The 15,544-nt window shown below is 38.0% G+C and overlaps 1 protein-coding gene across 3 annotated transcripts in view; it reads left to right on the forward strand.

Annotated features, from left to right (window-relative positions):
- Positions 1-4,025: 4,025 nt before the first annotated feature.
- The window catches only part of epha3 (eph receptor A3), a 104,835-nt gene continuing 93,316 nt past the window's right edge, over positions 4,026-15,544 (forward strand). For all 3 annotated transcript variants that reach the window (XM_088001915.1, XM_088001902.1, XM_088001908.1), the window contains exons 1-2: positions 4,026-4,494; positions 13,925-13,989. In XM_088001915.1, coding sequence (XP_087858041.1) covers positions 4,401-4,494; positions 13,925-13,989 — 159 coding nt within the window. In that variant the 5' untranslated portion in view covers positions 4,026-4,400. The remainder of the gene's footprint in view (positions 4,495-13,924; positions 13,990-15,544) is intronic.

Raw genomic sequence — 15,544 nt, forward strand, 5'->3', positions numbered from 1 at the left:
TGAAAGCGTTCCTAGTACGATGTTTGCTGTGGGGGGATAGTGTTACACGCCAGCAGCCTGCTGGCTTCTCCTCCTTCGCAACCCCGCAAGTATGGAGGAATGCACTGCCCTTAGAACCGCAGGGAGGAAGAGAGCACTGACAGCAAGCAGTAAACACAGTCAGCTTATGTGTTTGTTTGTTTGCGCGTTACTGTGTAAGAGGGCCAGGACATGGCAGCTTCAAAGCTGCTCCTAAACAACATCTGCTCCATGAGTCTGGAGCGCTATTCAGCCTTGTCGGGACACACCACGACTTCGAATTGTGGCTGTAAATCAATATTTTCCTCCTTTTCGTACTTGATTGTTCCACTGGCAGGAGATCAAGATGGACAAGCGTTCTTTGAGAAAAGTAGAAAAAGAAAATGCTGGAGTGGATGTGGATGGGAGGGACCCATCACATTCTTCCGATTCACCGCAATAAGAAACAGATTTTCAGCAATTAGTTGGGACTGACTTGGTTTATTGACTGAAAGCATTGACACAGCTTCTCAGACAACCAAAGAAAAACAATTACAATTTATTATCTTTGGCTGTCAGCTCAAAGTTCTTTCCAAAGCAACGCCACACCACGTCACTCGTATGTCATTATCAGAAATGACTGGTAATGATCTTTCCTACTGCGTCACAAAAAGATTGTCTACATTATTTTTCATCACAATTTACAACTAATTAACTACCTCAAATGTTTTTGTAATCCTTAACAGTAAAAAAAACCACTAAATCTAAATTAAAGAACATTGCAATAGTAATCACACCCTTTGAATATTATTCACATTTTGACATAATAAAGCCACACATCGATATACTTATTTACATTATTATGGCCAAAACACAAAGTAGTGCAAAGTTTTATGTAACAATAAATGATGATTTTAAAAATGTTTTAAGAACAAAAACTATAAAATTAAGAGTGTGTATTTGTATTCAGTCCACCTTTACTCTCATACCACTAAACAAAATCCAGTGCAACCATCGACCTACAGACGTAATCTCAAAGCTAAAGAAAAAAAAAAATCATGTGAATTTAATATAATCTAATTGTAATGACAGCTATTTGGTGAAAAAGCCTAAAGTGTGAAACTATTTACAAAGCACAATAACTTTTTTTGCAGGTGCATTGAGATCTTTTCTCTGCTTACATACTTAATATATTTGTAGAAATAAGTCATGGCACATTCATTGCCAGAATATCAATCTTCTGAATTGATTGTTAGCTGTGTGGCCTCTCATATTAATCTTTTCTCTGTGTAATAAGTGAATTAGTAGGATGTAGAGGATGATGTATGACGAAGGCTGGCGTGTCTAAAACCTGTTGTAAATCCACATGCCATAGTCATTTAATAATGTAGCAAGGAGAGCACTCGCATCATTATTCTCTGCATTCACCACAAGCTCAAGAGCTGTGAATCTTACAGTTGGTACTCTTTGTTGGCTATTAAGGTAGTTGGTCTAAAAGATTTACAGTAAATACACTGTAAAAATTCAGCACTTAAAAATAAATGGTGCTTGAACACGTTGACCTGGGGATGCTGAACAAACAACTGAACATTTCAAAACATGGACTGTTTGCTTGAAATTGCGTGATTGGTTTAGCAATCATCTTCAACAAAATTGCATGGTTTTTGAAGCCTTAAATAATTTATAATATAATGGTTAGCATAAGATTAGCAGTAGCATAATTAGATGTATGGAGTAGTCTGCATCTATCACACAGTTATGCTAGACATGTTCCAACATATTTCCATGAAGCACGCTGTAAAACTCTGCAGTTGAATCCAAAGGGCTCTTGAACGTAACGTGAAAACACACTAAAAATCTGAATATTTAGTACTGTCTTGAATTTGCATCATTGCGTAATAGATTGTTTACAAACATTTTCCATTATTCCACAATGTGCACACATACTTTGAACTAATGATTTTAAAAAGCTGCAGTGCCAGATGTCATTCTAGTGGCACGAGAATCCCAATTAAAAGGCAGACAGAAGAGGATATATATATATATATATATATATATATATATATATATATATATATATATATATATATATATATATATATATATATATATATATATAGCTTAAATATCCTTTATGTAACAATGATTAATATGTGGTTAGACATGTGGTTTTTGTCCATGTGTAAGCTAATGAGATCATTTGAATTTTGGAGTGAGTTCTCAAAGTCCAAATGGCACTATATTGTTGTGTTCACAGTGTGCTGTGTCCTTTAGCTTTTCCCATATATCACATGCCTTGCCTTAACCTCCAGCTCCAACCCCCAACCACAACAGCTGGTGTCTCAGCAAGGGCCCTGACGTTATACTGCCACCCAAGCCTTTCAGGATACAACAAGCTTTGTGATGTTGGGGGCCCCTAATGGTCTTCTCAAAGAATTGTCCACAGTAGACCTGACCACATGCATATCACATGTCCTTCAACATAGCAATGAATGAAACGTTGCCCCTTCATGAAATTAGTATGACAAGTTAAAAGATATAATCTCGGCAGTATGAAAAACACATCCAATACAAAACTAAAATATCAACTTCACTTGGTTTGTTTTAGATCACAGATTCAACATGGCAAAACATCTCATGAAATGAGTGTGTAAATGAATGTATTCAAAACGTTTTGGGGTCACTTTTATTCTCATGCTGTTACTTTAACAACTATAACATAGTGGTTTTTCTTAATTAAAAAAAAAAGTTATAAGTTACTTATTTTTAACCTTCAGCTCTATAGAAGTGAAAGTATTGGGTTAAAAAACTTAAAGCAGACAGTTGGATTACACTGCAAAAAACACACCATAAGATTTTGTCCCATGAATTCTGTTGTTGATGATGCAGGAATTGAAGTGCCTCTTAGAAACAATATGTTTAAACAGGTACACAAGTGAAATAGCTGAATTTCAATTAAAAAAAGAGCGTTACAGCCATTAATATGTGTTGTTCCTTGAATGTTAAGTTCAGTTCTGTGATTGTGTTTATGTTTTTGCTGCTTTGCTGTGCCTTTAAATGGCCCCCAGACTACAAAATATTCTTATTGAAATAAATGGATATCACCTGATTAGCCTGCTAGGAAGTTTAGCCATAACAGGAGCATAGCTGCTCAGTCAAAGCATTAACTTGGACTGTAATACTAACCACAGCAAAGATGTGTTTTGTTATTTGTAGTGACATGTAGCATCATGGTTTGACTCTATTGTTGGCATTGTTGCTAAGCTGGTTACAAATTAAACTTATTTCTATAATGCAGAAACATTATCAACCACTACTCTCATGACATGTCCTCACCCTTGCTAAGCTGATGTGCTAAGCTTCGATAATAAGATAACCAACATATTAGTTTTACTATCATAAACTGAGAATCTAACAAAATGAATGAATTTAGCTGAACATGTTTAAGACCAATTAAAGCTTTCCATTGCTGCCTTCAATTGAAAACATAAAGACTGAGTGTACCGAAAGTAAGCTGACATGATTTTCTTTTTTTTCCATCACGCTCACTAAGTTGTTTGAATAGTGAAATTAATTTTAAAGGGTCAGAGGTGAGTGACAGAAATCCAAAAGGATTTTAAAAGCATGTTGAAGCACACAAGTAAATAAATACAAATAAATTAATAACTATATAGTCCCTCCAGAAAATCTCCAAAGAGGTATTAATCTTGCAGATATTCACTAAAACAATCCCCCAAAATTTTAGGGGTTCAGTTATGCTGTTGACATTTAGTATTGAAATTATTTTTTAAGTGATACAGAAGATTGAACATTACATTTATAGACAGAGACATTTAATTAGAATTTTCTGCAATCCACCTCTGACTTTTGTTCTCACTTGTCACAAAATATTACATTTTAGCTGTTCATTAACCTTCTTAACCTCATTAAGCTATAATATAACACAGATGCATAGTTGGAATTACTACATATTTAACTAATCTTACCAAATTGTTGATAAAGTAAAACAAAACAGCATCATGCAGTTCCTATGTCACTCCATTTTTTTTAGCTCGTCCCTGAATCCCAGGTCGTATTTCTTGTTAGGTTGATTCAAACAGTTTTTTATTTTTTATTTATTTTTTTTTTTTGTTTAAAAAAAACAACACAATATGCAAAATAAAGGTAAAATAAAAAAAAAATAAAAAAATAAATAAACATCCTGCTAGACTTCAGTTTCTGCTTGACCTGTATTGAACTTGGGCGCTGTGTTTTGCTGTTGGTTTGACTCTGTAGGACCCAGCGGAAAACTGCTCTTGCTGAAGAGAGACGGAGCAGGAGAGAGGGGGGAAAGCTGAGTGGAGAGAAGACGTTCCCAGACCAGTCAGTGGCTTCATGGAGTTCTGTACCTCTGATCCGCCGCCATGGATTGCAATCCGCGATCACTTCTTTTCATTTTACACCTCCTAATGTCCTGCGTTGTCCCTGCTTTCTTCATCATCTATCCCCCCAATGAAGGTAAGGCAACTCCGCGGACATTTGAATCAACGTGAACGCTCGCTACTCTGTGTGTGTCAGTCAGTCTCTCTGCGTGTGTGTGTGTGTTTGTGTGTATGAGAGGGAGAGAGAGAGCGTGTGTGTGTGTGTGTGTTTAAATGGTGCGCTTCACTCCGCACTGATCTCAGCATGCCATGCGCCCGTCGCGGATCACTGTTCAAATAACTGCGACAACAATAGGAAGATGATCCAAAGCGCACGGATGTGACAGTGTGGCATCAACAGACACAAGACGTCATTTGACTGGCGAACTGTGTGGGACGTTCAAACTGAACATAGATCTCGACAAGGGGGCGTGAAAGGCAGATTTGGGACTGTGATTAGTTATTAAATCTACATGAATTGAAGGTCAGTTTTGAAAGAACTCACAATGCGCACCTTGGGAGTTGTTACGGAGATACAAGGGAACTCTTCGTGTTTAACTGTCTGTTACTGCCTACCCACTAATCCGTTTGGGGTAAACGCCCCAGTTACAGGGTAACTGTGAGCCGAACTTCATTTCAGGACAATAAGTAGAGGATGAGCTCAGTCGCAGTGCGCGTAAAAACGCACAGGATTGTTCTTTTAAAAGAAAAGAAGACCCGCATATTTTGACCCGTAAATATACTTGCAAGCCATTGCGAACATGTACACTATGACATTTAAAAGGCTGTGCAACAATTTCAATTTTCACATGATTTTTACCTTCTCACCAAACGCGTTAATGCTCAGTTGTGTTCCCTGCGAAAGTTAAGGAGACTTTTTCGGCCGTTATGAGACGGGTCCTATAAGTCCACACAGTCACTTCCTCATATTTGTAAAACAACACTCATGAGCAAAAATAAAGACATTATAAACGATAAATTGCTGAATTTTTACTATATTCACAAGCCTTATGAAATCCTTAGAATAGTGTATATTCTCAAAAATGCTATATTTTTGTCCGATGTCTATCAGTTAGTGCCGAGCAGAGAAGCAAGTCAGACGAGTATTGAAGATGCTCATCCCGCAACACTATTAAAGTCGGAAAGCAATCTAAGCAGAATAACGTATAATAGCTGGTTAAGAGTTTATAAATACAGTAATTATGCACTGCATTTATACCGCTTTGTTTAGTTAGTGGGACACAAACTCACTGATGTCTCAAATGAGTGCAGTTAGCTTAAACTTTTGTAGGAAAGTGGTTGATCAAAGACAAAAAAAAGCAAATTTATTAGATATACAAATCATATTTAGAGACATTCACAAATTATGTTTTATTTTTCTGTTGCCACCGCTCTATGAAAACTCAGGTTTTAGGCCACACAGTGGCGTCCCTATTTGAGACTTCCAAAGTGAATGAACTTGAAAATGTACTTTTTAAAAGTTGGGCAAAGTCTCCTTATGAACTCCGAGGTTAGTTTGCAAGACAAATAAATCTAGATGAAACTGATTTCGGTTTTGAACGCTTTGAAATGCTTGTTGAACGATATCATTCAACTTTTTTTTTTTTTTCCCGTTTAGAAAATACAGAAGAGAGTTGTCTGCTTTAGCCCCTGCAGTGAGGGGCGACCGGACTCTGGTTCGTTTGTATAAAGCAGCGCAGGAGAGGAGAGAGCATTAGATGTAATTTATGGTCGCTCCTTGACGGCGAGAGTTAGGAGAATATGCTGCGTGACAAAATGGAATAAAAACCAAACGCTTACGCAGACCTACAGCAAACAGCTCAGACTCCGCGAGGGGAACTTTATTCAGTGGCGCAAGATATCAGTACTGAAATGTGTTCATGAGATAAATTGCTGATGGACGTTAGTGAAACTGAAAGAGCTAACACTCCACGAAAAATAAGAAAAATATGTCACAGTGGAGAGGGAGTGTGTGTATGTGTGTGTGTGTGTGTGTGTGTGTGTGTGTGTGTGTGTGTGCGTGTGTGTGTGTGTGTGTGTGTCTGCTTGTGTTATTTATTTATTTATTTATTTATTTATTTATTTTTCCTGAGAAGACACTTTTAGCATTCGGCATTCATGAAAAAAAAAAGGCACACACACAAACGCACCAAAACCAACTCCTTTAGAGACTCGCGTGGCTGGTTAAAAGCGCAACATGCCAGAAATTAGGCAATTAAGTCAATTAACAGAGTTTTCTATCTCATTAATCTGCCAGGGAGCGTCAGCGTGGAGCTGCTCCGTCCTTACAGAAATACATGCAGATATCAGGAGCTTATGATCTAGGTGAAAACACGTTTTCAACACGAAAAGCAGCTCGCAAGAGTGAAATTGCAATGCAAAATATAAAACAGCGTCCATCATTGCGACGGATCTGGCTGCTGCCCAAAGATCAAAGACACACAGCAGAGCTGATGAACGCTGACCATTGATTTATAAAGCGCACGATAAGCATTGATTTGACATTATTAATCACCAAACTCATGTTCCAAAGTCACTACAAAAGCACTACAAGCTGCTTGACCTTACTTATAGGCGTGTCCATCCATATACGATATAAGTGGAAAGTGCTCCAAGCGCGGTTTGTCTAAATCTTATATCAAAAACAGAACTATTTTAGTTCATATAAGTCTCGTTTATAAATACTTTGAACTATATGATGAAGAAGTTCCAAAATTTCACTTTTGCCTTATCACAAAAGAAAGTTTTTTTGTTTGTTTGTTTTCTTTTCTTTTCTATTGTTTCGTGTGTCTCTGTGAGTAGGGGCTTTTGTTTATTTATTTGGTTTGTCTTTTTCCAGTCGTCAATGCGCTGGTAATTAGATATCCTATTTGAAGCAGAATATTCATTTGAACATGCCTGCTATTCAGCAAGATTTTGGGATCATTCAGTCACTGTGCAATTTAGCTGGTAGAGAATAATTTTTTTAAAAAAGGTCTAGAAGGGATGGACATTTTTTCTTTTTTTCTTTTCTTTTTTTAGAAACTGCTTTTTTTTACAGATTTTATGAAGAGTGTTGCAAATTAAATACAAATGTTTATGCAGGAAGCCACATGTAATCACAGCTTAAGCAAACGATAATGAAACCTTTTCCATTTATTTAGTTCCTCCTCATTGAGAGAAAATGCAAGTTTTTTTTTTTTTTTTTTCAAATTCAGTTCCCCATGTCCCGCTATGGCTCCACCGTTTTTACTTTTTCTGTTTTATATATATATATATATATATATATATATATATATATATATATATATATATATATATATATATATATATATATATATATATATATATATATATATATTTTTTTTATTATTTCATGGACTCGTGTGGCCTTTAGTAGGTCAGCACGATATCTCGTTGAAACCTTTCGACTTAGTTGTAAGGTATTTATTTATGTATTTTTCAAAAATGTAAGTTGTAGGCTGCATTTGATTGTCGCGGTTCTTTCTTTCATCACTGATGGAAGAAAGAAGAACAAAGTTGTGAATTGGCGCAGCTTGTCCTCTCAGGTGGTGTGAGGTACAGGCCCGCTGCGGGACGCCTGGAGGCCGCGGGTATTTTTAGCTGCTCGCCCCGAAGAGCCCAGAGCTCCGGTCCCTCTGGGACACATGAACGTTTGTGAGCTATGGTACCTTTCAGAACTGCAGGAAATTTTAGTGCACTCACAAAATAATAATGAAAAAATATATATAAATAAATAAATAAATAAAATCCCAGCTTCTCTGTATGTGCTGTAAGCCATTGTGTGTGCTCGCCAAATGAGGAAGACTGACAACGTCAGCTTAACATGATTTCAACTAGTTTAGAGTGAAACTTAAGGATTAGGTCGAAACTATATGTTCCCATGCTGTACACAGCATGCAGAGGAACATATGTCAGCGCTAGTGTTTTTGTTTTTTTTACAGTAAGGCAAAAAAATATAAGGCATAAAGTGAGAAAACAGATGGAATGAAAGAAAGAAAGAAAAAGAGAGAGAGAAAGATAGAAAGAATAAGAAATAAAGAAAGAATGGGGACAGAGGGGCTGGGCAAGTAGCAACAACATCAGACAGAGCGACTTTGCTCTTGAATAATTCATAATGGGAGGTGAACACTTCACCCTTTAACACAGACACAAGTCGCCTTGCTTTGCCTGCAGTGCGGCCTGCCAGCTCTCAGATGCACAGAGGCATCCTACACAGAAATATTCTATTCTATTCTATTCTATTCTATTCTAATCTAATCTATCAACATCTTGATGCCGTTAGTCTGCCTCTGCATGTTCATCAGCTGTGCACTAGTTGCAGGGGAAGCTCGAATTAAAATGTGTGCTGGAAAAATCAGCCGCTGTAAATTATGAGAACACAGACATCAAAATGAGCACTGCCTCTCCCCCTTTACATGCCTGGGCTCCCCTGCTCGACATATGCTGCGCCGGGCAATACCAGATATATGATTATACAGCATGCACAATCATCATATATCTAGTGTCATTGACCGCCTCCATTTGTCAGGTTCAGCTTACACATTGTGGGTTTTTAGACGGTGGTCTTGGTTTGCTGTATATATATTGATTCACCTGTTTCCACCTCTGATGTTTTGCTCCCTCTCAGACAGGCTGGCTGAGTTTGCTATTAATACTCCCGTTTAGAAGCATTCCCTGATGGGGCAGGGGCCATATTCTTGGCTGACGTTAGCTTGCTAACTGACTCTGTGGGTCCGTGTGTGTGTGTGTGAAAGAGAGAGAGAGAGCGTGTAAAGACTGTCAGCAAATCTTTATGTACAGTCTTATTTTGTGTTAGTTTGAGGGTTCAACGCGCAGAAATCGCAGAAAACTTGACGAAATTTATGCATATATGTAGCTCTGGGCACAACTGCACATGAGGGCAGACGACATGCGTCTTATAAATTTTGAACTTTATCTGGTACCTGATTGCCAATGGTAACAATATACACATATATTTACATGTACATTTTGGTCTATTTGAATATTTCTCAATGTTACGTTTATTACCAAATTCAGGCAGTGAAACTCATGTGTTTGATGTGTTAAACACAGTGGTGTGTTTAAATTTGACAATGGCTCAAATGTGATGAGCCCCCAAAATCCTGTTTATTAGGAAAACAGCAATAGCATATAAGATAAATAATAATGACACTTTTTTTTTTTTAAAAAGAAACTCTGGCCTACACAGTTATACAGAAAACCACTGACTAGAGAGTTAGTCCTAAAGAATCACAGGTAGCTGCACCAAAACACATCAATAAAAAGTTAAATGGGAGAAAGAAGTGGAGTAGAAAAATGTGCACAAGGGACTGGGATAACCACAGTCTTAAAATGATTTTAAGCACACCCAATGAAGAGCTGTGGAGTTAATAATTATTTGTGGAGGAACATAATCTACTTTGTCGATTCATTGTTTTGTATTAAGTCCAAAGTAAGCTCAGCTACCAACCAGAACATTTTGAAGCATTTCGTGACAAACTTTGATTTCAGACATTTATTTTTAAAAAGGACTTGACACGTGATGGCACCACCAAAGTTCGGACACTTGCAGAAATAACTACGGTATAGCTTTATTTGAATGGCCAGAAAACCCGAATGAGCTTCACCTAAACCCATAGTCTGTTAAGTTTTGCGAAGACGAAGATAAGCGATACCAGAACCAGCAATACAGACGAGTTGAGAGGAGTTGAAAGCCACTATTAAAACAACCTGGGCTTCCATAACATCACATCAGAGCCATAAGAGTTGATTGCCCCCATGCCACCCCTCATGGAGGCGGACGAGTAGCGAGTGCTTATATTATTTCCAGCAAGATTTGGGTTACCAGAAAAGAGCTTCAAATACAGAATTCTGAGTGAGAAAAATATATAAAATATGAGCGTTTCCATTCAAATTCACCTCATGAAATATGTATTAATATTTAAATCCTTTCAACTTTGTTATTTGACTCAGACATTGAAGTAAATCAAACAACATGAGAAATATCTCACTTTCATTCATCTTTGTTGAACAGAGTCTAACTGGGAGACACGGCAACAAAGGACACACCCACAATAACACAACAACGATGCAGCTGAGCGCATCGTTTCATCTATTTATTTGTATTTTTATTGTACTTTTGTAGCCGGTATCAGTGCATCTCTATTTGTGTATTCCCACTGTTTCCTTAAATTTATTTGTGTTTATTTGTATATGCATCGGTGCTGATTTCTCAAGCCAAGTGCAGCTGAAGGGCCCTTTTTTCCCTTCCTACGATATGAGAGCTGTCTAATTTTCTGCACTCAAATTCCTTCGCTCAGCTCAATTTGAGATGTGGGCTTGGCTTGTTGAGAAATGTAAATTGGAAGCAATGGGCCTGGATGCAGAGCTGCTATTATCTGACATGAACAGATAGCTTCATTAGACTCTAATAGTAATGTGTATTCTGCCACTCAATTGCCTGAGTGCTGCTGCAATGCTGTGGCTCGACTTAGTAGCTTTGAAAGCCCAGAAGTAGATAATAAGTCTCTGTGTGCCTCTTCCTTTCTGAACTCTTTTTGTTGCCACATCTGCTGTTATTTACAAAGAAAATTGTTATATTAGTCCATGTTATATTGTTGCCAGGTATCCTGGGTTGACATTTGGAAAAGACTCGTCACTGGATTCAGAATGCTAGTTTGACCAGGAGAATCCAGGGAGTATGCGTTTGCAGTGCTTGAGGTCACAGCTGTAGGGTCTAGTTGCGCTGCTGCTTCACTCTGCGATGGGTGTGTGCAACTTACTTGTTTGTACGTGCTCGAATCTAAATCACTTTGCTTTTGGAAGGAAATGAACTATAGAGATGAGTCAGTTTTGTTGGAAGAGTAACCTTTCAGGGATTTATTATGCTTTGCTTTGTGATCTTTTGTGGCTTTGGAAGAAAAAAAAAACTGTTTTGGAAAGTCTTTTAGCTCACGAATGAAAACATTAAAATAATGAGCATTTTCTCAAACAAAAAATGGCAAACTGAGTCACAGCTTAGAGTTCTGCCTTCTGCATGACACTTGCAGATTCAAATGAGGTACTCAGTTGTGCTTCTGAACAAATGAGGAAACTTTTTTGAAATAAATGTTGAAAAATGTCGGCCAGCAGCTGCAGCATGTTGTACTACCGACTCACAACATGACGTTTTCAGCTCAGCATCAGACTGGCATGGCTCTCCGGCAGTGGTAAAGCAGCATCAAACGGTGATCTGTGGCTTTCGCCTGGCAACGGATTCATTACACACGTTCTTTGTGTAAAGAATCCATATAAAATGAGTTTTTATTTTGCATCAAACTCAGCATAGATGTGATCCTGAGCTCTGGAGTGGAGCTGAATTGATTGTTTCCTCTTCTCTCTCTTGGAGGAGCCAGCTAGCATTGGGCTATCAATGGCAATTTAGGAGAACTGGAAACAACTGGACAAGGTTCTTTCTGCAGATTTTTGAATGAAACAAGGACTTAGTCTTTTGGTTGGACCAATATAGTCACCTGCATAGTTTTGGATTCAGAGCTCCTGCGGTTTCTGGAGTGGCCCTTCTCTCTGCCTGTAGAAGAAATGAGGGGGGCTTTCAGGTGGCAGGAGAGAGAGATTGTTTATCAAAGACCTTTACAAAGGTGTACCATAGACCTCGACCGCACAGTTTCCTTCCTGAAACTCCTCCTCTTCCTGCTGAATCTCACAGTGGGTTGATGCAGTGCATTGTGGGATTAATATTCCTTCATGACTGGAGGTCCAACACTTGGATGTTTGATTTGCATCTCAAGTTTGTGTTTCTGGTTGTGACAGTTTGCCTGCTGAAGTCAGGTTTCTGTTAAGCAAATAAGCTGTCTCACTATTCTTTTTTTCTGCGTGATCCGTACTGACAGCCTGCTTCAATAGCAATCTTTCACTCTGCGAGAATACAACAGCAGAAAATGCTCCAATTCAACTCAGAGCTCAGCAGGAACAACGCTTTCCTATAGCACTATTTACCTGCACTGCTGGTCATAGAATTTCTATCAGCACTGCAGAATTAAAAATAAAATAAAATAAAACTCTGCTTCTCTGCTTCACTGACAAGGGTATGACTTCAGCTCACCACAGAAAACTGTTTTCCAGTCTCCCAGCTTGCATCATAGCACCACTGAGCTCCTTGTCTTATTTGTCCCATGTCATATTTCCTCTATTAGACATGGATTTACTCTATCTGCTGTTGAATGCCTGTTTGAAAAAAGAGCGGCTTCTTGACAGTGGCTTCTTGAGCACACAGACACACACACACACACACACACACACACACACACACACACACACACACACACACACACATATGGAGGCCACATTTCCATTCTTTCTAAATGGATTCATATTTTGGTCATAGTGTGGCCAATGGAATTTTGGACTACCTCTGAAAGTGGTGATTGCATTTAAATTTTGATTTGAAGCACTTTTGCTTTACCTGGTTACACTTCAGTCGCCATGAATGAGTGTGCAGCAAGGTAGGCCGGTGCTTGAATGGGTCAAAAGCACGACTCTTTGAAACCAAGCTTGTCTCCTGGCTTCTTTAAATCCTGGCCGTATTCAAAATACCTGCAAGGAAAGATACGCTTTCTGTGTTCGCCTGTGTCTTATGCAGGGTGTTTGTAGTTTTCCAGGCAATATAAACCTCTTTCACAGTTGAGGAAACATATTCAGCTAATACAAACTAAAATGCAGCATTTGCCTTAAATGGAAAAAGGAGGGTTATTTTAGTTGTGGAACATATTCATTGGCTTAAACTCCATTGAGACAGAAGCATATCTGAGTAGTGATGCTGAATTTTCAAAGTCTTATGCTCAGAGATGTATGATTTAAGTCAACTCTGTTCAATCAGCCTCTTGCTACTGAAAAAATAAATAAATATTCAACAGCATCATACTCTCTCAACAACATAACATGACTTATCGTTCACGTTCAGCGATGACTTTCTTCTCACCACTGTTATACTTTATTTAGGAGCATGAGATTTGTAAGATATTTTTGAAAGCTTTCCACTTCACATGTATCGGCCACTTACATAAAATAAAATACTTTAAAGCTTGTGATTGTTGGCGACATGTCAGAAAGCAGAAATAGTTTAACAGGTATGAACACTTTTGCAAGCTGCTGTATTGCGTAAGGAGCAGCAACGAGGATGTTGCTCCTTATGCATTATAATGAACAATCCAAACTATTTTACATTGTTAAAATATAAAATAGTTTAGGTCTGATTGTAGTGTTAAGCTACAGACCAGGTGAGGAACCGGATAATTAATAAAGGTTTAAAACAGAAACAGAGTGTCTTTATGTGAATCACTGTCTTCACAAAGTTCGCCATGAAGCCATTTGATGCCATCGTGTGAGTCGGAGTGTGTGGCAGCTGAGTAAATAATCAGTCCTTGAGGTTGGAGATTTCTCCTTTGGGATTAAATGAAGGCTAATTGGGGCTAACAAGAACTGGTCACTCATATGCTGTCTGTTTTTCCTTTTCTCTCCTACCACAGTTAACCTGTTAGACTCTAAAGCAAGCCAAGGGGAGCTAGGATGGATTTCCTACCCATCACATGGGGTGAGTATCTTTAAGTCTTTTACCTTCACCACTTTAATCATGCCTGAACTGCATGAAGACTTAAACCACAAAAATCATGATGTTTAGACTCCATTGAACAACAGAATCAAGTGCAGATTAACCCACTTTCACGGACGTTTTTGCCTGTTCTTCATCTTGCAGGTCAAAGGTTAAGTATTCAGTGTGTCATATGGTTGAGATACTTCAGGGAAACTGTACGGCATTCATGTGCTGTCGTTTGTGCATTTGAATATGTGTGTGTTTAAGGAGAGATTAAGGCATTAACAGGCTTCAGGTTCTTGGCCCCAAATGATCCTCGTAAGAGGAGATATAAAAATTACTACCTCTAATAAAATATTGCAAGAACAACATTGATGGTGTTTACACAATGCATGCAAACTTAGCAGTCTTATTTGTTGTGAACATTATTTGAGTTACTTCAAACCACAGCATTTCCTATTTTGATATCTAAAGTTTATTTTCTTTCACCACATTTGTATTTGTAGGAAAAGGTTTAGCGCATAACTTAAAACAAAACATGTCTTCAAATGTTTTTATTGATATGTTTTTACGATAGAAAAAAAGTATCGTGAGAATTGAACGAGTATCGCTTATTCTTAATATACTCCTAATAAAATGTAATTAAAAAAATGTAAGGTACTCCTAATCAATTAGGAGAAGAGATAAAATGTTTTCTTAATAACTTAATAATTTAAATGCACCATACAGAAAATAATCACCACAATCTTATTTTCTTGAAGACTTTCATAATTCTGTGTGCTTCAAAACAATTTTTTTTACATGCATTGTCACCCCTTAAAAATTTGAGTTCTAGTTTACAATCATGAAACCAACGTATGAATAAGAGTAAAATACATTTTACATGGCATATTGCTCATTATGCAGCTCCAACATATGTTGACAAATCTTGAACTGTCCTTCCCCCCAAAATTCGAAACATATCACATTTTTGTAAATAGTTCAACGCTTTATGTGAAGAAGTTATAGGAAAAATCTGTGAAATAAAAAAGAAAATGCAGCCTCTATCATCTGCGAGTCTGTCTTTCTCCACCAAAGCCCTCCAGTGGGCTCTTGTTCAGTGTTTATTTGTCTAACTAGTTAGACTCCTGCGCCTCTGGGCTGGCCTCCTGTCACCCACCACCCCCACTTCTCTTTTACTCTCTCTCACACAGACTCACACAAACTTTCCCCCTCTCTCTCACACACACACACACACATACACACCTACACACACGCACACACACCAACACACACACACACACACACACACACGCACACGCACACGCATACACAATTCCCTGTTTTTCCTTTATTAAGTGTTAGAATTACTCTTTGGCAGTAGCTTAAGGTAATCCCGTCATTTGTTCCATTGGACTGCCAAACCTAGTTTCCTTCGGCCGTATACAGCGCTGGCACTGTCGGAGTATGCCGAGCTTCTCCAATGAGGATCAACCGCAATGAAAAAAAAAAAAAAAAAAAAAAAATCACAGAAAAAACTGCATGCACTTTAAAATCCATTTGGTCTACAGACGAT

Source organism: Poecilia mexicana, unplaced genomic scaffold (genome assembly GCF_051168715.1).
Source record: "Poecilia mexicana isolate PSO_F unplaced genomic scaffold, ASM5116871v1 scaffold_2, whole genome shotgun sequence".
In the NCBI taxonomy this organism is placed as follows: Eukaryota; Metazoa; Chordata; class Actinopteri; order Cyprinodontiformes; family Poeciliidae; genus Poecilia; species Poecilia mexicana.